Raw genomic sequence first — 22,942 nt, 5'->3', positions numbered from 1 at the left:
CATATGATGTTGATATCAAATATCAGTGGTATCAAAACCTAAGGGTAAAAGTTAAATTCCACGTGCAATCTGTACCTAGATATATAATCTGGATAAAGTGAATGAAGGTGAAATGAAAGCAGGACATAGTGTAATTAATGCTACTGGCCCCGAATGAAATCAGCTATTTGAAATCTATATAGTTTGGCCATTTCGTCGTCTCAAACAAGTCTGGAAAAAGCTGCAGATAAACTATTTCATTTGACCTACAGTAGGAAGCACCTTATTTGCTTATATAATTCCAATACAAAAATAACAGAATCAAGATAACAAACTAGTATTGAAGACAGACATAAATACAAAGCACATTTAATTGTTGTCTTTATCAAGAGTATGTATCCGGATACAGATTGCGTGCTTTTTAAAAATGTTTAAATGGACGAATCTAAGGACAGTATCAGTGTAAAACCCTTACTGCCCTTATTGTTAACACTGGTTTGATTGTCCAATAGGAAATGTAGTAGTATCAGTCAGAGACATTATGGATCACTCAACAGCTTTGAAAGGCTCAAGATATTCAGTCACTTTTTTTCTGGACTTTGGCCAACGATAGAAAACTGTGGTTTTAAAGGGTGATTCATCCGATTGAAAGTGTGTGATTATTTACTCGGTGCATGGCTTTGCTTAAAATAAAAGCAGACGCTCATAACACCCAATGTACAATCATGCTGACCACACGGTACAACATGCCAAAACAAACGCCAGGCTCAATAACTCCTGTATACCAAATCGAGAACATTTACAGATGTTGTCTATTATTCCATGGTGGAAATACACTGTGTGAATGTCTATATTTACAACGCAAAAGGTTTAACATCCAACTGTGAAAAGTGCGACCAAAGATTACCAGCCCTCACAATTATTCATCTGCATTTGCCTGGGACTGAACTTGTCAACACGTCCAACCCCCTCCACAGTCCTCTGGAAAGCTCCACGTTTCCTCACTTCTCTCTACATGTGAAGTTCGTGTTGTACTGGTTATCCAGATGTACCCACAAGGCACTGGGAGAGGAAGTGTAACAGCCATGCTGTGATGATGAGGGAGCGTGCGTGGGTGCAACAACGCTCTGGTGTGGCGGCCAATATACTGTGTTACATTTTATAACGTTGTTCACCAGATTCATTTCCTCGCAGACGAACACTTGAAATCACGCTCATTAGATGTGGGAAAGGAACTCATGTGAAAAGCCCACTCTGTTTTTATGCGACATAACATTAAAACAAGGCTCAAACATTGACTGGTGGTGTTGACGGCCAACAAATTCAGAGAAAAAAAGATTCAGAGGTTTCATGTTTCTATTCTCTTAAATAAAATAAGTCTTAAAATGTTTTGTGCAATACTTGAGTATTGCTGTCGTAGATTGTTTCACCCCTTAATTTCACTACATTCGTTTGTTTTAAGCTATTGGTATTGTGCAGATAAGGATGTTTTAAATGTATGATATAAAATACAATTGAACGTTATTCAGTAAATCGAATGAGACAACAATGGCTGGTTAATATTTGAATTAAAGGGGCCCTAACCTGCTCATTTTCAGGTTATCAGGTCTGTCTGAAACCAGAGCCCAGTCTGCTCTGATTGGTTAGCTGGCCAGCTCTGTTGTGATTGGTCAGCCGCTTATAGATGTCCCGCCCCTTAGCCTATCACTATTGCAGACCATTTAAATGCACAAAATCCTATACAACACACTACAGGAAAACGATACCCCGAAAAAGCACAACAGGGCCTCTTTAAAAGTATGAATGCGGAATGTTTTAGTACTCAATTTAAAGAAGATGAGAGCGGGATGCATTGCAGTTTCTATCTGCCTGTTGCATATGGAAATGGATGCATGGACACTGAACCATACAGAACATTTGCAGCAAAACCACAACAATGATCACAGAAATGCTTAGAAGCTCCATGGAGCCGAGGGGGATGCATGGTTCTAATTGCATAATACTAATAATTGCAGGTTTGTCCCCACAAGGGATCCATCTCAAATTTGGAAAGTAATTTAATACATTATTATTTAACATACCGATATACTTAATAGGTGATATTAAATTTGAGGAACGCCTCGTTTTGGTTGTTAACTTCCCTATTGTTTCCCCTGCATGACGGATTGAATTATAAGTGTATCCATGATTAGATGATCGCATAGAGAAAAGCCAGTTGTGTCATCACCTTGGTAACTGAACCAATCACCATGGATTTAGCGTTATTAGATCATCTCTTTGGAGGGGCGCCATGCTTCCAATGTGGTGTCATAAATGCGGAGCCGATGGAGGGGATGATAAATTACCGTGCAAGGGGGCAGCTCCACCTCCCCGCAGTATTTATGGCAGCAAACATTGAGGACACATGTAGATAAATTCAACAACTTGCACATCATAACAGCCGCCATCAAGGCTTAGGGCTTTTCAGTTCCAATCCCGGGCAGAGTTTGGCGCATACCGCTGCCAAAACTTTGAGAAGGGGTCAACATTTTAAGAAGCTCTACGAAAAGTCTGCGGGATAAGGCACACTTGGAAGTCTGCTTTATGACAGTAATGTAAGCATAGCAAAAGTGGAGTTTTATGATTGCTGATGTCATGTACTCGTGTTATGACTGGGGAAGCTTGTGCCATGCCGTCTTTTCACAGACCCAGGTCTCTCTTTAAGGTGGAAATAGTTAAACTGCTATGGATGGCAAAAACTAATGAGCATGATAAGTGGCAAGCCTGCCATAGCAACTAGTTTACTATCAAAGCTCAGTACTTTAAGACATTGGAAATGTTGTTATTCTTACGCTATTAGATTCATTTAACATCTTCAGTTGCTAGAGACTTCAGATATTAATATGTTGCATACCCCAACCCTCTTAAACCCTCTTTAGCTGGTGACCAGTGGTGGAAAGCTTGGTACATTAACTCATACTAAGTACTGTACTCAAATACACATTTGAGGTACTTGTACTTCACCCGAGTATTTCCTTATATACATTACACTTCTACTCCAATACATTTTGGAATCACATCTTTTACTTTTTACTCCACTATATTTATTTTACAGATTGTTTTTACTAATAACTATGAATTCAGCTTTTGACACACAGCTCTTAGGAAAAACTTGATTATTAGGTTTAGAATAAACCATCCAACATTATACTTAGGTGACCACAATGATGCGTTCGACAAATTAATTAATTAATTGGCAGCAATTTTGCTTAAGATATTTCACGGTTTCAGCTAAAATGTGAATATGAACTGCTATTGCTTGGAAATATTGAAATCCTTTTTTAGTTTTTTCTGCATTGAGTATTCTTACACTTAATACTAATTACATTTTCTTAAATCATACAGAAATTATTTACCATCCATGATGCAGTACCTTTACTTGAAATGTACAATTACTTGAAGTATTTTTACACTGTGACATTAATACTTTCACTCAAATAAAACATCTCAATACTTTTCCCACCACTGTTGGTGACCCCTTAAAACAGCTAATGACCACTCATTGTCGGTTCAAATGTCCACAAGTTATGAGTTATGTTCTCCATTAAACCTCAGATGTTTCACATGAACAACTGTTTTGGGGCTGAGGAGGTCAAACTATCCAGTATCTCACAGGAATAAAAAAGCAAACAGCGGTGGAAAGTGAGCCTAACGTTATTTCATTTTTCTTATTTGGTGTCACAGCTCTCTAACTATCTTGTGAGTTTTGTTTTATCTGCGACGCCCTGGATTGGTCATGACCCCACAGAACATAAAGTTGTGCTGTAAACCTTGAGCAGCTATATAACACTCTTAAAAGTAGTCATTTTTACATGATGTTAATACTGCTGGTCCTAACATGAATGCACCCCACAGCCATGTTAACAGAATGGGCCCATGGTGTACATTACAAAGCACTACAGCAACGACTCTTTTCACGATGGGTGATTTACGGTGAGATGTAAAAATGAACTTTTATGAACTTGTGCAAATCAAGTCGAATGGTTTACAATAACACATGCTATCTGATCTCCATAACTAAAGCTTTAAACATGAGCAACACTGACAAAGATTGGCTTTGTTAAGTAGAACATTGGGACGAGCTCTCGTGGACCTGGATGCTGTGGGTGGGCCGGTAACTTCATGCAAAATTACATGCATTTTGCTCAGCTGTCACTTAGTGCGGACACTAAAACATGGTTTTTAAGGGGTTGTCTGACACAATTAGTTAAATATCCGTCTGGGTCAAACCACTGGCTGTTGTTTGCCTCAGGCAGAGAGATTAAGATCTTGGATTATATGGTTCCACCTCCATTACGTGTAAAATATTGTGTACTGCAATTTACATATCCAAGACAAGAAAAGTGCCATGTAGTGTAAAACCGTTTTCCAGATACACAGAGCCAACACAAAACACAACATTTTTAGGACCAAACTCAGGCAAATATCTAAGTAGAATTACTGTAAGGCCAACAATAGTTTGGTTGAAGTTCATACCATATTTCTTTCAAATGTGATTATAGAAACACTCTACGGATGATTTATAGCTGCACTAGCAGCGCAAATCTATGGATGGCATTGCTAGTGTACTATTTTGGTCCAAACAAAAATATTTTAACTTCTGGATGGACTGATTTTACACTTTGTACAGACAATCATGTTCCTCAGAGGCTAAACCCTTCTTACTTTGAAGGTGACCTATCATGCAAAATGCACTTTTTTACGTCTTTTCTACATGAATATGTGTCCCCGGTGTTCCAGGGAACTCACCAAGTGTCAGAAAACACAACCCTCTCTATTTTCCTCCATACCCAAATCTCTTAAAAAGGGGCTGCAACGGATCTGATACAGACTGATCCAGATTTGAACACTTCTATGACGTCACAGAAGTGGAGCTACGGCTATTGGGCCAACTCCACCAATCAGGTGGAGACAGCCACGGACATTGCCGTTGTAAAGCGCTGGAGACGCTGTAGTACATATGCCAGGCCTGTAGATGGTGCTGTCCTCACAGAATCAGCCCATGCCAAGACAGTGTTAAATTGAGCGAAATGAGGAATGGCTAAAATGCATGATCTGTTTGGTATTTTGAAAAATAAAAAGTATAAATATGCCTTATATAGGTATGGTCCTACACTATATTATTCAAATATAGCATGATAGGTCCACTTTAAAGATTATCTGATCTTTCCTCTACTGCCAACATGAAGGGACTTTTTGGAATTCTTCAATACATCACCTTTACATTCGGGAAACCCAATAGATTACCTTTATCAAATAAATCAATTTTACCCGAGGACTTATTGTGCCTTTTCACAGATTGAACTACCCATTACAAGTGCTAATTATCAACTATTAGCATTCTGACACACTGAATTAAGATGGTGTACATGGACATTAGCTGTGTCTATGTTAGCATGCTGCCTTTAGCATTTAGCTCTATCAGCGTCCAAGTGCAGCTTCACAGAACTGCTAACATGGCTGTACACTCACAGTATGTATGCGACTGTATCATACATCAATGACCAATTAGGACTTTCCTGTATTTGTGTAATAAAAGCCATTTTCAAACGGTAGTGTCTTGATCTGGTTTCTGTTGCTCTCATGATAAGTAACCCAACCAATGAGTCACTCGTTACAACACAGCCTGTTTAACAATGGGAACCAAACAAAGAGCGATGACTAAACCAAACAGGACAACTACAGTATGCCTGCATATTGTTATGGAGGGCTTTTCGACAAGCATCAGTCATCATGTCTATAAAACATTGTGAGTTTGTTTGACACACAGTGCTGGGAAACTTGACTTCCCGTCCCTTGAATTGGGATTGCCCAACAGGATTATTTCAACACTAATTTATTACCATCAAATCCTGGAGATTTCTGTCTTGGCATGATCCACTTCTTTCAAACAAACAGACAGAAGAGGGCGGACATGGGGGACTTGGACCTTAATCATCTCCTCGCCTGAGGATTAATCTTTCTTCAAAATGGGACTGATCCTCCATTCGCTCATCGCTGTGTAGTTCTTTGGATACTTACATAAAGACAATTCTCTGCTAACGAGTCTGTAATTTGGGAATTGCCTTTGAGGTTTGGAATAGAATAGCAAAAGGATGCAGTCACAGAATATTTAAGAGGTTTCTCATGTTTTAGATCATTACAGACAGTAAGAAGGACTGCATGTGGTAAAAAAGGCCACGTATCTTTAGCTTTTTCGATCGGAAAGAATCTTCCCAACTTGAGAGAAGACAAGAAGAATATAAAGAAGGAATTTACCCCAGACTAAAAGAAAGAAAAGACAGAAAAAAGGTAAAAAATCATTACAATTGGTAAAACTATTGATTTAGGAAATTGGATCTTGACAACAATCTTAATTTAAAGTCCACTTCCTAGTTTCCTCAAGAGTTTTTTATTATTGCACACTGATGGAAGTCAATCCAGCTCAGTTGTTGAAATCAGTGTTATTCAAATGTGTGCCAAAAGTTGTTATAAATTGACTTTTGTTATTCTAGTTTCCAGCCACATCATGCCTTCCATTGTCAAATCTTGGTAATTTGTGTCCACAAATGTTGCGATGAATGATCTCAGTCATCAGACGGCTGGATCTTAAAAGGTGGGGTAGGTCATTTTGGAGAAACCAGCTTGAGTGCGCTAGAATTTGGAAGTATCTGCCACTTCCTTACAGAGCCCCTCCTCCAACACACACGAACACGCACATGACCAATGAGGGCACGAGATAGGTTTGTGCACAGATGGAAGGCTGACGGGCAGGTAGGCCATCCAGTTACTTTAGCCGGGCCGGCTCAGATGATTGGTCGTGCTTTTTACAGCGCCACGGCTTCCACAGATTTTTGTCAAAGCACTTCAGATATTCATTGCTATCGGGATGTTAAGAGCATTCCATGGAATATAACAAAAAGTGTATCTGGAGCCGGTTTCTCAAACTTACCTACCCCACCTTTAAGTAATCAGAGAAACAATCTGAGTAAATGTTAGCCTTAAGTTAGTTGCCCCTCTGCTCTGTGTCGGCCAGGGAAAACACTGACTTTTAATGTGAAACTGTTTTAGTTTTTTTGTAATTGCTTAGGATATGTCCTTAAACCGGACTGTTACAAGAGTTAGAAGACTTCACTAGACTCAAAAGCAAAGATGGATGAACCAGTATAGTCAGCGGAGGAGCCTGTTGTGAATAAAAGCCCTCAGTTCACATGTAGCGTACGTGCTAACAACTGCATTTGACAGATTCCAGGCTGAGAGAAAAAACTTGGAGTGGAGAGACTTCATGAGGAGTAGCCAGGCAGTAAAAACAGAGCATATGTATGTATTGGCCAACATTGATTTAGTCTCATACCCATTACATAATGCTGAGGGTTCTCTTGGGTCAAGTTAGCAAAGCACACAACAGTATTTGGCCTAAAAGTAGAAAATGCATAAAATAAGTTGGAGGCTGAAACAATAATTTGGGTTAATTTAGCCCAAAATACTTTCTAAATTAATTTGCTGGATGCAACTCAAGTAATCGCCATCCAAGCACAAGATATTTTTGGCGTTTGTAGGAGTGTTCAAAGTAGTTTTTTTATATTTAGTTCTTTAAACGTTTAATTATGTTCATGCAAATCGCCCATTAGAGACTGTAATTGGACTCGAACTCTAAATAGACTGTTTCCCATTTTACTCATTAACGTGGGAATAAATATTGAAGCCAATAGCAATAAACTAAAGATCCATATGTCAATGTTTCTTTCATTTCTCAGGCTGTTCTGAATGATGAACATTCACATTAAGTGAGAGCCGGATTGAAAGTTAAAATAGTATTTGATCATTATTGAAGCCAATAGTGATCATCGGCTTTATTTGCAATACGGCAACATCATGATGAAATATTGATCTGTAAAAGTAAAGGGAATGGTAGTGTGCGTCTTTGGAGAGCAGACGGGGAAATACAACTTTTTTTACAATGAAGTTAAATAACCTAGATTTCCAATCACACCACTCTGAGCTTATTCTGTATCCTCTCCAATGATCACTTTTTAAATGGTTTTCCAAAACGCTTTCCTCAGCATTCAACATATTTTCCACCTTTATCCCTCTCTAACTCACGGGAGACAAGGAATTCCCAGATGGTAAAAAGTATCTCAAGAAACATGAGACATGTCTCCACTCACATCTGCATCCCCATATAACCCAGCATCCTTCTCGATTCCATACGGTAGCTTGTATATCACACAGGCTTTATAGAGTCGAGGACTGTGTGGGGGTGGTAAGACGGTATCCAGTTAGTGCTGTGATAAACTTCACAGCCAAGGGCAGAAAGTTTGCCGCTCCGATCGCTGGCCTGCAAGACATTACTTATCATTGCTCGGGTGAATAACAGACCTTGTCCTTTAATGTGGGTAGTGTGATCACGCCAAGCTGCACAAAGCAGCCGTTCAACCCAGAGCAAAGTGTGGTTTCAGAGGAATCCCTTTACCCCCTACCCATAAGCCTACCCTCAAACCCCCTCTGTTGGCTCCTGGATGCTGCCTCACCATTTTTCCGGGGGACTGCAGATGTGGAGTTAGTAGCTGGCACGAGTTGGAGAATACGACTTTTGTGGGCTGCGAAGCCTCACTGTGGCAATCAGGGGTGCATTGGACTGGACTGCAGACACTAAGTGGGCTGCTGCCAGTGCTTTGAACTGTGAAAATAAATACAGAATAGGGCTACGTTTTGCTAGCCAGGCCTTGAGTCCTATAGTCATCTGTCTTGGTGTACACACCGGTGGGAGTGTTTGCCTTGGACATCTGCCACCGCATGTGGTAGCCGAGATTTCTTTCGCATTGGATCACACATTTTGAGGGTGCTTTTAATAAAACTGGCTGCTGAAAATAAGGGGCAGGGATTCAGACTCGTTTTGCACACGTGATAACTTTCCCTCATCTCTACCCTTGTTAGGGATGAGATGTGCACAAGCAGCCAGAGTATATCTCTGCGTCTGGTAGAGACGTTTGAGGGCTGAAAGAGAGATCACTGGGTTGAGAGGATGTGGGCCACTCAGAGGAAGAAGGCAAACAAAGCACCTGGGACAGGTTGATTTGGATGTTTTGACGTTGAATGGGAACTTGTTCGGAGGCCAGCGCTCTGTTTCCTCACAGAGACCAGGAGAACTGACAGTGCTGTCCGCTGCACAGTAGTGTTAAACAGAGGGTGAGAACAGGAGATTGGATGTCAGAAGAACCATTCGGGGGTGTTTTGGCAGATTGTTCACTTCTAGGTCCCATGTTGCCACATATTGCTGCTGCAGAGTAAACTTATTCCAACAATCATAATGTATTGAAAAAAATCTTGAGTGAAAAGTTTCTAATATAGTCTCTAACAAGGAGTCATCGTTGTTAAACAGGAGTAGAGTTTGGGTTTAACGAGGTGCAGGGAGGATTATAGGGTATGCAATGCATACTTTGCACCACATCCAGTACCCTGCTCTTATATTAGTTTTGATTGGAATACCCATATGCTCTCAAATGTTAGTTTATCTAGTTTGGTTACTCTCCGCAGACTGAGAAACTCTTTAGCATGTCAAATGAAGTGCATACCTCGAGTTCGTATGAAGGCTTTTATTCATAACAGTTTGCCATTCTCTTGGCTTTTCTTCTGGCCCTTTTTCAGTTTTTTTAAATTTGATTTGCTGAGTATACATGCACTTTTTAATTCAACTTTATATTGCTTAAAGACATTCACGGTTGGGAGTCATCCAGAACAACCACATTCTTCTTCTGTTGGCCACCGAACAGCTACGCCTGAGAAATTGGAGTAATCCTCAACCCGGGTCCTCACAACTGGTTTCATTTGAATTTAAAATACAGCTGGATATGCTGAAAGCTTACATGTTTAAAATCTATACTAGTGTTTAGTGCACATATATAGAATAGATATTGTATATAGACTCTTCTTGCACTATTTCTACTCCATGTTTGCACATCTCAAAACATTCTCTTGCAATATGTTATCCACATTATTTGTTATGTCAAATATATATTCATGTTGCACTGTTGGAGGAGCCTGTGACTTCGGTTTTTCATTGCCATATCTACACTGTAGCAAATGTTCACAGGACGATAAAGCCTCGAATCTTGAATTTTGTGTTAATGTGTTATTATGTTTTTTTCCGACTCAGCACTTTTCAGTCTGCTTTTGTGTCTACATCATAACACATTTTAATTGTTCAGTAAAGTGTTTTTGTTTAGTTATAGAACAATCATTTTGGACGTTCTTCAGCACTTTGAATACAGAATATGTACTATTATCCAATTTTGGGTAGTAGTTATTGTCAAAAAACATGAATTGCAAAACACAGACAATTAACTGTCCCTACATAAATAAACATGCTCTGCAATGTGAGACTGGCACACATTGTTTTAAGGACATTGACCTCATCCAGAGTAGCAGGAACAGAACGTTTTTTACTGTTTCCATCTCACAACAGACGACCCAAAAACTCTGACATGGAGCTTAAACTTAATTTGAGGATCTTGATTTTACTGTAATGCCAAGAAAACCCATCAACTTCAATCAAACACTGACAGAAAACAGATCCCATCGAGATCCTAGTGACATTTCTGGTACCAAAGATGCCGTAGCTGCTTTGAGAAATGTGCCCGTTTTTGCCTCGGTGCGCAGATCCTGATCCAGAGTCAGATTATAGGAGCTGGCACCCCTTCTTCCAGACTTTGCTCTTTTCCATTCGCCTGGAACCGACCTCATCCTGTTTTTAGCCATGTGCCATCTCCTGCGGTGGATGGGAATTGAAACATGTTGTATAAAACTGGCAAGATAAGCATTTGATAGCCACTCCATCTTTGTGAGAAACAGGTGGTGCAATAGTTTTACAGGAGTCTTTGTATATACATTTGGAGGAGGATCGTAAGTGCTTCCCGTGTCCGCTGTTAAAAGAATTCATGGCAAACCATCACAAAGAGACAAAACGCTCATATCTCTGACATGAAGGTATTATGATAGGAATAAAAGTACCAGATGTTGATAATAAATCAAGATAATGTCAACTGTGTTTCAGCAGGGGAATTCAAAAAGAATTATTCTCAGGATGTACCAAAAGGAAACGTGTTCATGAGCAAAAAACAAATGTTAAAGCTAAAACAGACATCTTATCTTTTCAACGTGAACAATCATTTGGTGCCAATGCTTGTTCAAAGTGCAGTCTAAGAATGGATGCCACAAAAGAAAATGAAATATATATCATCTCATGAGAGTCCTGCTGATCCTCTTGGACTTCTTTATGTCTTTAGGCTGTTTTCTACTACAATGTTAAACAGAGGCCCGGCAGAAACTGTAGAAATATATCTAGTATTTATTTCTCAAAATGCAATCCACAGTAGGTTATTAGTGGTAAGAAATCAGTGGCGAACCGTCAGGGCCTTCAAGGTATTCAGAGAATACTCTGGAACACTCAAACAAAACATCGATTTAATTATATAACTAAAATGTAAATAAAATGAATAAATGAGAATCGGATCTGTGTTGTTGATCTGTAATATTACACTGTTACGTTGATTTGTTTGTGCTTCTCGGTCCATGCACGACGCATTTCAGTGGTTTTGTGTTCGAAAAGAAAGCAACCAATCAGATCTTGTTCTGGGTCTCTGGGTTGAATACCCTTCAACCAAGATATTCTATACCATTGATCGAATGCCCTGGCCGTTGCACTGAATGAGAGCGTGCACTCACAGAAATATTTAACCCTAACTTTTAAGATTTATGTAAAAATAATTACATGACAAAGTTCCATTTAATTTTTTTAATATTTTGAATATAAACTTACCTAATAAACTTTACATGACGCATATGCATCAGTGTAATAAAGCCTATTCATTTGAAATGCATATTCACCAGGTTTATGTATTCAGAATACATTAAGTATATTTGTTTTACATAGTAATTAGGTTACCTATTCAAGATGAATAATGTGTACGTGTTTGAAATACATAACAATTAAGCTTAAATTCAATCAAAATACATTAGATTTATGTATTTTTGTGATTAATATCCAATTAATTTTTCTATTTTCCATTCAACAATATCTCAATGATTCATACAATCAGACCACCTTGTTGATTCAACACATTTATTAACATTAAAGCAAACCTCTTCTCTTCACACAGACACAGTTCAGCAGGTAGTGTAGCTCTTCAACCAAGTCATCTACTGCTGTAGATGGAACATGTCAAATTAAGTTAGGAAGGTTAAACAAAGTGTTGACTGAGCACCTGCCGTGTCTAGCTTTCTGTGTGTTCGATATGTGTGAATCACCTGAGCAATTTCAGTTTCAGTGCTTGTACTTTGGGGGAAAGCTTGGACGATTCCAGGTCCATCAGGATCTTCTGGTAAACTTCGAATGTATTCTTCAAGCTTTTTGGATAGCTTAGATTAAGTGCGTAGATCAACCCATAAAGCATCACGCATGCATGGTTGATACTCTGGAGGGTTGTGGAGAACTTCGACCCCTCCCAGGACCACACCGACATCTGCAAAGCGTCCACCAGGACCATCAGGATCATCACTCTCAGCTCGAACGGTGTAGATTGCCATGGTCGTCCCTGCGACGTCTGCCTCGGCCTCACGGCACTCGATGTCCTGAAAGATGGAGGGAACAGAGAGCAATGAGCTGTGTCACTCTGACCTTGACCTTTGACCACCAAATTCTAAGCAGCTTATCATTGAGGCCAAGTGCGTGTTCATTTGAAGAAATTCCCTTAAGGCACTGTAGATATAGCGTTCATGAAAAAGAGATGGACACAAGTTCAAGGTCGCAATGACCTCAAGATCTTTGACTCACTAAAAGCCTGGAAAAAAAGTCAAAAAGTTACATTATGTATAAATGGAGTTGTACATTCAATGATCATCAACTATTTAAATATGATAAAAAGTGGTGTTTGAGCATTGTTGATCACAACGAGGGTCGCGTTAAAGAATCTCGATACCATTTTTTACCGTGATTGTGGGTACGTACCTTAAAGAACAGCATGTTGTGTCTCATTGCTTAAAAGTAATACTCTTAATCCTTTCATTTAGTGAATTTGTAATGTTGCACATGAAACATAAGATAGTAATTTACATGTTCATAGGTTAGTCCTCCTCTGAGGGTAAGGTTCAGAGCTTCTTTAAGATGTAAGGATTTCCGGGGAGACAGAAGAGACTGCACTGTATCCAATGAAGCCTTTGACCTGCCACAATACAAATGGAGTCAACAAAACATCCAAACTTAAAATGTAAAAAAATAAAAAATAAAGGATCTGTGAAGTAAATGAAAACATTCTCATCAGTAATCAATATCTGAAAGAGTCAAATAAGAAACTGTTCTTTGATACAATGTAGGGGAGAAAGGACAGTAGGAAAGAGGCAAACCTCTTCTGTCCACCCCCCGCTCCCTCACTCCTAACCTCCACCATCTCTTCTCACCTACTCTCTCCTAATCTCCTCTCATAGGGTGAGGTTTACTCCTCCCTCCTATCCAACCCTCTGCAAACCCCCTTTGTGCTGTCCTCCCTCTCTCCTAACCTAATTCTGTTTCCTGTTAGGAAATAGATAGAACTAACCTTTCCCTATCCTGACCTTCTCTCCCCTAACCCATCAACCCTTGAAAGTACCTCCTTCTACTAAATATAATCAGTCCCAAAAGCCAAAACAAAGTATCCTTACACTGTTTTATGACTTACCTCTTGACATCCGGCGTTGGCTTTACTGACTGCCTCAGATCCTCAGCTGCCTTTTGACAGAGAAAAACAATAATTATCCCATTATTTCTCTCCATGGATATCAGCCCTAAATACACCACAAGGTATGGTAAAGGAGGAATGGCGTTGTAGAATTTTTTTTGAGAATTAACCCATTTAGCCCTACTTTTACACCTTTTTAAAATCCTATGCTTTATGTATGAGTGAAGTTACACTGTGGTAGGAGGTAACACACAATAAAGCTATATGTGTGAGAGCAAGAGAGAGAGACACAGACAGACAGAGAGGGAGAAGATCTAGGGGAAGAGAGAAAAAGCAGGATGGAGAGACAGAGAGAAGAGGGAGACAGCCAGACACAGAAAGAGGGAGGCAGAGAGGCAGAAAGGAGAGAGCAGGGTGAGACAGACAAAGTGTGATAGGATAGAGAGGGAGAGAGAGACCAGTTGATCAGTCTTGTGTTCGTTAGAGTTCCAGTCAACATGTCCACTTACTGGCAATAACTTCAAGGAAGACAAGAAGGCTTCCCTCTCTCTGATGTTCTCAAGGCGTTTGAGTTCATAAGCAGACAGTCCACCACACACACACACACACACACACACACACACACACACACACACACACACACACACACACACACACACACACACACACACACACACACACACACACACACACACACACACACACACACACACACACACACACACACACACACACACACACACACACACACACACACACACACACACACACACACACACACACACACACACCAGGGTATATGCAGGAATCCTGAAGTCAAATTTAATACCTTTTAAGACCTTTTTTAAGACCCTCTCCATACATTTTAAGACCTCATCGCAACTTTGAGTTCTAACCGGTTACATTGGCAACACACTTTACCTCACATTTACTATATTGATTGTAAGATAGCCAAACTAAACAGAGTGCAGACAGACTACTGAAGCCTCCTCTCCACATGAACTTCAACCTCTATGTGAAGGTCAGGTTTAATGCAGTATGCTGCTTTGTTGCTTCTGTAGACTCTGAGCTCTTTCATTCCAGTAAAACTCCTCAGAAACCATTAGAAACCAGTATTTGACCAATAAACAAAACAATTGACAAAACTTTGAACTATGAAATATGTTAAACTTTGGTGAGCTTCAGCGGGGTAATGCCATATAGGAGCTCCCTCACAAATACCCAGGGGTTAAATTGGGCTGGGGCTGTCCGGGGCTAAGCCCTGGCACATAAGACGATGCTCTGACGTCATCACCCTCACACATTTGTCATATGTTTACAAAAAAGGATATGTATGTTAAGACTTTTCTCGTTCTTAATATAGACTATATTTAGGGTCGATATGTGTTGACTTTACTTTAAAATAGCAGATCTCTGTGACCGTATATAGTTTGGCTTAGACCCCGGCCCCACACGGTAAAACGCATACGCAAGCGTAAAAAAGGCTTCCGTTCACACGCATTCGATTCATTAACGTGTCCGTTCACACTAGACCGCTGCAAATGCTGGAAACGATGTAGTACATATGTCATGCCTGTAAGTGGCGCTGCTGCCGCCCGAAATACACCAAAAGCAGCGAAGAAGAACCCGGAGCATGGTTGCCATGGTTGCCCTTCTGTTTATTCTCCTCGGTGGACGGCGTGTTCTCCTGCTGTATCTCTCAGGTAGTCCACCAGCAGATGAAAAACACCCACCTCTCCGCCTCTTCCAAGGAACGAGGGGACCGTGCGGCAGTTTCCGTAAAAAAAATGTTCCGCCGGTCAACATGTCCGTTAAAGTTTCAATCTTCCGTACAAAATTAGAAAAGTGCCGGTCAGAGGTCTTCTTTGTTATTTATTGAGCTTTAAAACAAATTGATAACGACTCTGTTCTCTGTATAATAATATAATAATATTTAATAAACGGTGACTGCCTCTCTTTTCCTCCCTCTTCTGACAGCCCAGCAGCAGCAGGAGACGTGGGGAGAGGGAGGCGGGCTATTTCATCGTTATCAGAAAATTATCATATAGGGCACACACGGAGCCGTTGGACCCCCAGAGCGTTGCGTATGCCGGTCTTCCCACCTTGGGACCCGTTACCGTAGTCGTTTATTCCCCCCCCACACACACACACAGAGCGGAGCAAGGCAACGAAACTTAAAATAATAAGCAGCATTTTACGGCGCGCTATGCATGGGGCCGCCTTGTGGGGTTTCCCGACATGTCGTTTCAGTAAATTAAAGGGTGTTTCATGTTGTCGTTGGACTTCTTAATACCTTGGAAAATGCCGTTTAATACTTTTAAAAGCCTTAATTTTCGCTAAATTGATTTATCAACTTTTAATACTTTTTAAGACCCCGCGGACACACACACACACACACACACACACACACACACACACACACACACACACACACACACACACACACACACACACACACACACACACACACACACACACACACACACACACACACACACACACACACACACACACACACACACACACACACACACACACACACACACACACACACACACACACACACACACACACACACACAGAAAAGGCCTTTCTTACTAAATAACATTTCCAAAACAGGTGTCAATTACATAACTGCTGCGTTATGAGAACTATCAAGTTTCTGTGTCCTCACCTTCTTGTTTGGGGCAGAATTGTCGTCACTGGCATATTGGAGGCGCTTAGGTGCCAGGAGCGACCCTTAACCTCAAGCTCCTCCGGACCATGTGGATTTACTTCCGACAAGTAACAGCAGTACCACCATTGCCTTGAGGGAATTTCTTACTCAAAACAAACAACCCATTGGACTCAATGACGAACTATTGGTGTTCAAGGTCAATGTGACCTAATGTCCATCCCATTCTCATGAACGCCACATTTTATCAGGCACACCTGGAGGGAAATTAATTACATCTGGCACAAAGGACAGAAGGATGACATACTTACCATATATTCTTTGACCAGTGTGTCCAGGTCTTCTTTGAGGTAGATGCTCAGACAGCTCAGCACACAATCACGCCTCACGTTGATGTCTTCACTCTGAAACAAACATGATTCCATGCTGGTCAGTGTCAGACACGCATGTGCTGAGGCCAGCCAAGCCACTGACATTTCTCTCCTTGACCATCCTGAACTCACCTGGTTTCACCCCACTCAGTTAAATCTCACACAGGTCTGAGCCCGTTCACGACACAGTAATTTCAAAAGTGCCTATCCTTTTCCAAACCGTTAACAAAAGGAGCTTTCCCATATGGCTGAGTCAAACAAACCATATGTGTATTAGGTTAGACCAAAAAATACTTACGTTATCCGTCTTTGCCATCACGGCCCTTATCTTTCTTCCTGCAGCTCCACCTTTGGTATGGAAAACTCTGATCAGGTCGTCGGTCAGGCGGTCCAGTTCTCCAAGGAATTTGGAGGTCAGAGGTACAGTCGTCAGCCGCATAAACTCCAAGTTGATCTGTAAAAGACAACACAGACAGGATACAGACTTAAACAGGGGCAGCTGTAGCTCAGTTGGTAGAGGGGTCATTCATAGACCGAAGGCCAGTGGTTCGAATCCCGGCTCTGACTGTCCACATGTCAAAGTGTCCTTGAGCAAGGCTAACACACTGCACAGTTGGGTGCACACAAGCGCTATTTAAGTGCAGACCATTTACCAAATGTGTGACATTGAATACATGAGTTACTAAACTTCAGATTCAAACTTACCTCACTGACGTCAAATAGTGCTGGCCATTTGTTTAGGAACTCTGGAAGCTTTGGCTCCTGGAGAATCTCCTGTCTCCTAAGCGAGAAGGTACGCTGCATCTTCTCCTTAATCACGGCCTCGTCCTTTTTTTTTTTTTTTACCTGAAATGGTTTGAAACTTCAAACAAACAACAGAGGATATCATATTTACATATTCAACATTTACAAATACCCAGAGTGTCAGAAAGCATTTCATTTAGACGTGTCTTACTCTGAATGTATTTAAGGCACGTCTAAATGAAATGCTTTCTGACACTCTGGGTATTTGTAAATGTTGAATATGTAAATATGATATCCTCTGTTGTTTGTTTGTATGTTGTTTTTATGTTTCATGTGGAACTAAATGATGCAGGTCTCCCTTGTAAATTAGATCGATGATCTCAAGGGACCAATCTGTCTAAATAAAGGTTTGAAATGAAATGAAATGAAATTGTCCTTATACAGTACAGATTCTTGTAAAACGAGATTTGGTTAGAAACTCTCCGCAAGGGTACACAATACAATTGAGAAGCAGATAATAGAAAGGGAAACGCTAAGCTAGATGCTAGACAATCTGACTAGGGAGTAAGAATATTATACAAACAGTGTAATAGATAAAGAAAAATGAACTGTGCCATGTAACCAGAAAACAGCTGAAGTGTCCAGTGCTGTGCAAAATGAACTGTTGGGCTGCTTGAGCTGAGCTGGATAGGAAGTATAGTGCAAAAAACATGACGGGTGAAAAGCTGTGATCATGTACATACTGGCCATGCCGTGAACATAGTGTAATCATGGATAGGTAAGATACAATGTATTTCACATTATACCTCAGGCAGTAGAGCCACCCTTTCCACCTCCAACCCGTCTCTTGTTTCACCACTAGGGATGTTTGGACAGAAATGTACATCTCCCTTCCTGGGCTTCTTGATGTTGGCTGCTGGAGTCTGCTGGCCACTTCGCTTGTTTTTCAGAGAGTTGATGGCAACCCCGGGATGTCCAGCTCGGCTGAGGAGAATTATATTTTATCAGCACCTTTGACGGACCAGGATCACAAATTACTTCACAATTTAAACACAATGGGCTCTATTTTGGTTTTGTCCTAAACGCCATGTCTTTAATACATTTATCCTGCCGCAAAGTGGCACAAGACCTTGAACGCAAGTCCTTCAATCTGTCGGACTGGCATAATCGGTCAACATGGGCGCCGAAAGGAAATGGCTCCGCTTCTCGGCGCCAAAAAAAAAAAAAAGGCCACTTGAACTGATGCAAGGGATTACAAACTGAAAAAGTGCATTCCAAAAGTTAAAAAAAAGAAATGTATATATAGAAAATTGATGCACTGACACAAGTTAGATTCAAACATTTCTATGTAAACAAACGGACAAACACAAAAACACATCTCTCTATAATAAACCGTTTCGGAGATATTCACAGATATGTAAAACTTTAGACTTTTTGTCTAAATCTAAAAAAGTGTCTAAAAAAAATGCACCCCTACCCGAAAAGCTTTGAATGAAATGCATTTCAATTCGCCAATCATTGATTATTTTCCTACTCAGCATAGAGCACCAAGTTTAGTGAATTGCTAGCTAACGTTAGCTAGCGAGCGCCGGTACACAACACGTAGTAGGACTAAAGATACAACTGCTTACAATCATCACAAACTACGTAGATTTGATCATCAATGAATTGATATTAATGTAATATGATAAAAACTGCACGAATAATAGACAGATGGATGTAAGTAGACAAAGGATGACTCGGATTACTCACCATTAAGCCTGAGGTACCACATGTGGTCTAACGGAAAATAAGGATGTCATTTCCTGTTTCCCGATTTCACTTCCCCCGAGTTGTATGTAAACCAATCACATACATTTTAAATAAAATAATCTTGTTTGTTTCACAGCTTTGATTATTTAAACCATGTTAATATGTATTAAGTAATTACATTTAATATATTTTAGAATTGACAGAATTATAATTAATTTCAATACATACATACAAAAAATATGAGTATTTATATGCTTAAAAATAAACTCTACCATGATTAATTTCTGTGAGTGTCCTGCTATTGATTAACCTCTAAGCAATTACATTCAATATATTTTAGAATTGACAGGAATTATACAGATTATAATTAATTTCAATAAATACATTTAAAAAATATGAGTATTTAAATAAAATCAAATAGATTTAAATGCTTAAAAATAAACTCTACCATGATTCATTTCTGTGAGTGTACGTTTGGATTGACAGTTTGATCAACCAATCATTTATTGATTTGTAGCCAGTGGGCGTGTTCTTTCAGATTTCCCCTCGGTTCCAGGGTACTCTAGACGGCCCGCTAGTTAACTGGCTCGAGACAGAGGATCTAGATGAATGTGGTGAAGCAATTCATGCCGTTTTATTGTTTTTAACGTTGAAGTGCAACAGGTGAAGATGAAGTTGTTGACGTGGGGCGGCGGTGGCGGGGGGGGTGTGTGTGTGTGTGTCTACAGAAGGTCCAGTTGTGATAGACACGGTTCGCCAATGTAAGAAATATTATATTCGTAATGCCCTACTGTATTTTTGAAAAACATCTCCTGCCACAATCCTGATTCCTAAACATTTCTTATGCAACCACGTAAGATTGTTAGAAAATCCACATTAAAAAGGCTAAATGCAGCAAAACAAGCCAAATAAAAAATTGTGTTTTCAACATCGTCCTGGAAATGAGGTTCCATGTTAGATTATCGTCAAAGTGCCGTATGCTAAGGTAAGTGAGATTCAGTGTTTGTCAAATGAATGATAGATATCAGTAAAAAGTTACTTCTTCAGATCTAACATAACATTATTTTTGGATGTCAAAAATGTTCCTGATATAAGTTTAAGCTTGTAACCAATATGCATATTTACCTAGTTGAATAGAAATTAAATTAAGACGTTTTGAAGGCTAATGGGTCAGTAAGGTAAAAGAAAGTATTTTAAACTCTGGAAAGTTATACTGTAATGGTGGCAACAGTTTGATCCCACTCAACAAACAGGTCAATTGTAGATTTATGATCTGAATTTGGTGGTACTACGTATTGGCTGGCCAACTCGACACACTGGGACAAGAACCTGGCTCAATTGTGTTTCCAGATGACACTATATACTTTTTCTCACTGCCTTAATGTAGTCGGATCATTGGAATGAATAAGGTGGCTGAGTTTTCTTTTGTAAATGCAGTGCGTAATGCTGTCTGGAAACAGTCTTAGTGCGCTACCAGGAGCCTTTAGCAATACCACAGCTGTCTGTCAACTGGTCCTGCTGCCAGTAACGTTAAAACTCCTACCATTAATTCAACGTTGTTCCATTATTTTTCTCTTAACCTTAAATTGCAAATGCAGTTTTGCTCTGGTCTTTCCTGAATTGCCTTTGAAATAGGTCTTGGAGTTGACTTAGACTTTATATTTAGGTATAGAATGCCACTTCCTTAGTTTCCATCTTTAGAAAAGGTTGAAACAAGCTGCCATCTTCAGGAAGAGAAGCCCAATGTGCTTTTTATAATGACTCAATGACTTCATACAGTGATTGGGGACACACTTACTGTACTGCGGTTCGTTACAAACAGTGACGGCTGGAACAGGGAAGGGATGGAGAAACCTGATTCTGGCATAACATTAGTTTACCAAACCCTCCTTGTCTTGTTTAGAATTGAATGAGCACGCAGCTGTTCCCGTGTTGAGTGACTTCTATTCAGCAGACCGTGGTTGTTTTGCATGCCCGGTACAAAGTGCCAGGCAACGTTTGGCTGAACTCATAGTGCCGCAAACCCTCTGCCACGCACGTGTCTTTGATTCCTACGCAAGGCTTAAATAGCAACGTCTTCTCAACATTGCAGATGGTGGTCATTAATAGCATATGTTTGTCATTTTTTTTTTTTTTTTTCATCCTGTATCCTAATAACTCTTGAACTACCTCTTTTTTTTATCACTTACGCTTCCTTCGTTTCTTGGAGGAACATCTGAGAAAGCGTTAAATGATTTAGTGCCTTGTTTAAATGAAGCTCACACGAAAACGAGGGTATAATATTGTCCTTGTGTGAAAGTTATGCCTCTCTCCATGATGAGTAATGCCCATGTTGCAAATGATTGCTTTTCAACTTTTGCTTGAACAATTAATTATGGACAAACTATACGATGTGAGTAGGCCTTTACAACATTGCCTACAAGGCTCCAAAAACCTAATCAACTCAACATAATGTCTAACTGGTTCTATTAACTGTCTTTGCATAATTTCTGAACCCTATATGAAAACAAGCAGGACTTTTAGGATATGTAAACTTAGAGATTTGTCAAATTTCTCATTTCTCCCTCATACTCAGCTTTGATGCTACAAATGCATGTTCCTTAAAAATGTGGTATCATTGGAAAGGTAAGAAAACAGGCTTTCCACGGTATAATATTAAAATAAAATGTATTGCCAAAAAGCATTGTTGCAACATAGAAATCATCTACCAAACACAAATTGCCTTACTTTTTGTGTTAAGTTTATTCATCTTTGCTAAAAAGACTTTTCCTGGTTTTTTTTTTCAAGAGATTCTTGTTCTTGGGTTTAACAAGGATTGGTTATTCTGAAAACAGCTAAGGCATATTTTTCCTATTATCATTATCCTACTGGTTGTGTTTACAGCTTTTGCATAATTGGAACGAAGTTTGGTTACTTCAGACAACAGCAATCTAAGAACCTCGTACGCAGTGTCTGTTTTGGTCTATGTCAGCGAGTCGAAGCACACGACTGGATCCGGTGTAATGAATGCAGCTTAAAAGTAACTATGGCTCATTTATTTACTCGAGTTAAAATTAGACATTTTCCAGAGGAAGGAACAGAACCGGAGAAATCATACAAAAGATTCAAAACACATGGTTTACTGAGGAGCTCTGCAACGAGAGGCCTGAACGTCTGATAGTCGAAGTGGTTTAGAAGAAACTTATCCATTCGCCTGAAGGATGACTGGAGAATCGAGACGGTGATTTCACAAACAGATTATGATCAAAAATATATTATGTACAAACCTATTAAAGACATAATTACAGCGTGTGTATCAAACATACAGTATACAGATGAGGTAGTGTGTCTGAGATTAGGGTTTGTATTTAATTAATGGTTTTGTGTATACATGAAGCATTTTTAAGTAGGATTCAATAAGCTTCCTAAACATTTTTATTATGTAAAGTAGTATTCAACATTCTTATTCATCCACAATAATATTAATTTTGCTGCTTTGACACTTCAATTCACCCTCATTAAATAATGAAAAGTATTTATCGGACCTTGTATTCAACACGTTCTTTCATTAGATGTAAACCGGTACATAAAGAATATTTTATACGCCATGTTAACATAATAACCGGAATGTAATAAAACCAGAAGAAGCATAACGTATTAACATAATCACTTGTGTCCATGTTTGCATGGAATTGGGACCTAAAAGTGATATC

At 39.7% G+C, this 22,942-nt stretch overlaps 1 protein-coding gene across 6 annotated transcripts; it reads right to left on the bottom strand.

Moving 5' to 3' along the window:
* Positions 1-9,958: 9,958 nt before the first annotated feature.
* On the bottom strand, positions 9,959-17,703 carry LOC307033832 (uncharacterized protein). Of its 6 annotated transcripts, none has more exons than XR_013806669.1 (6): positions 17,460-17,703; positions 17,053-17,208; positions 16,384-16,787; positions 13,109-13,217; positions 12,304-12,627; positions 9,959-10,765 (listed from the first exon to the last, which is right to left on the bottom strand). XR_013806669.1 is itself a non-coding variant. In XM_079672467.1 (5 exons), the coding sequence occupies exons 3-5, from the start codon at positions 16,416-16,418 to the stop codon at positions 12,421-12,423; spliced, it is 351 nt and encodes a 116-aa protein (XP_079528593.1). In that variant the 5' UTR covers positions 16,419-16,787; positions 17,053-17,208; positions 17,460-17,703; the 3' UTR covers positions 12,216-12,420. The 6 variants fall into 6 exon arrangements, 2 of the variants coding, with proteins under 2 accessions (XP_079528593.1, XP_079528592.1); XR_013806670.1 differs by lacking the exon at positions 9,959-10,765 and adding an exon at positions 11,947-12,201; XM_079672467.1 differs by lacking the exon at positions 9,959-10,765 and having other exon boundaries at positions 12,216-12,627.
* Between the last annotated feature and the right edge of the window lie 5,239 nt (positions 17,704-22,942).

The sequence above is a fragment of the Notothenia rossii genome, assembly GCF_949606895.1.
Source record: "Notothenia rossii genome assembly, chromosome: 3".
NCBI classification, from domain to species: Eukaryota; Metazoa; Chordata; class Actinopteri; order Perciformes; family Nototheniidae; genus Notothenia; species Notothenia rossii.
This window is presented reverse-complemented; position numbering and strand designations above follow the sequence as displayed.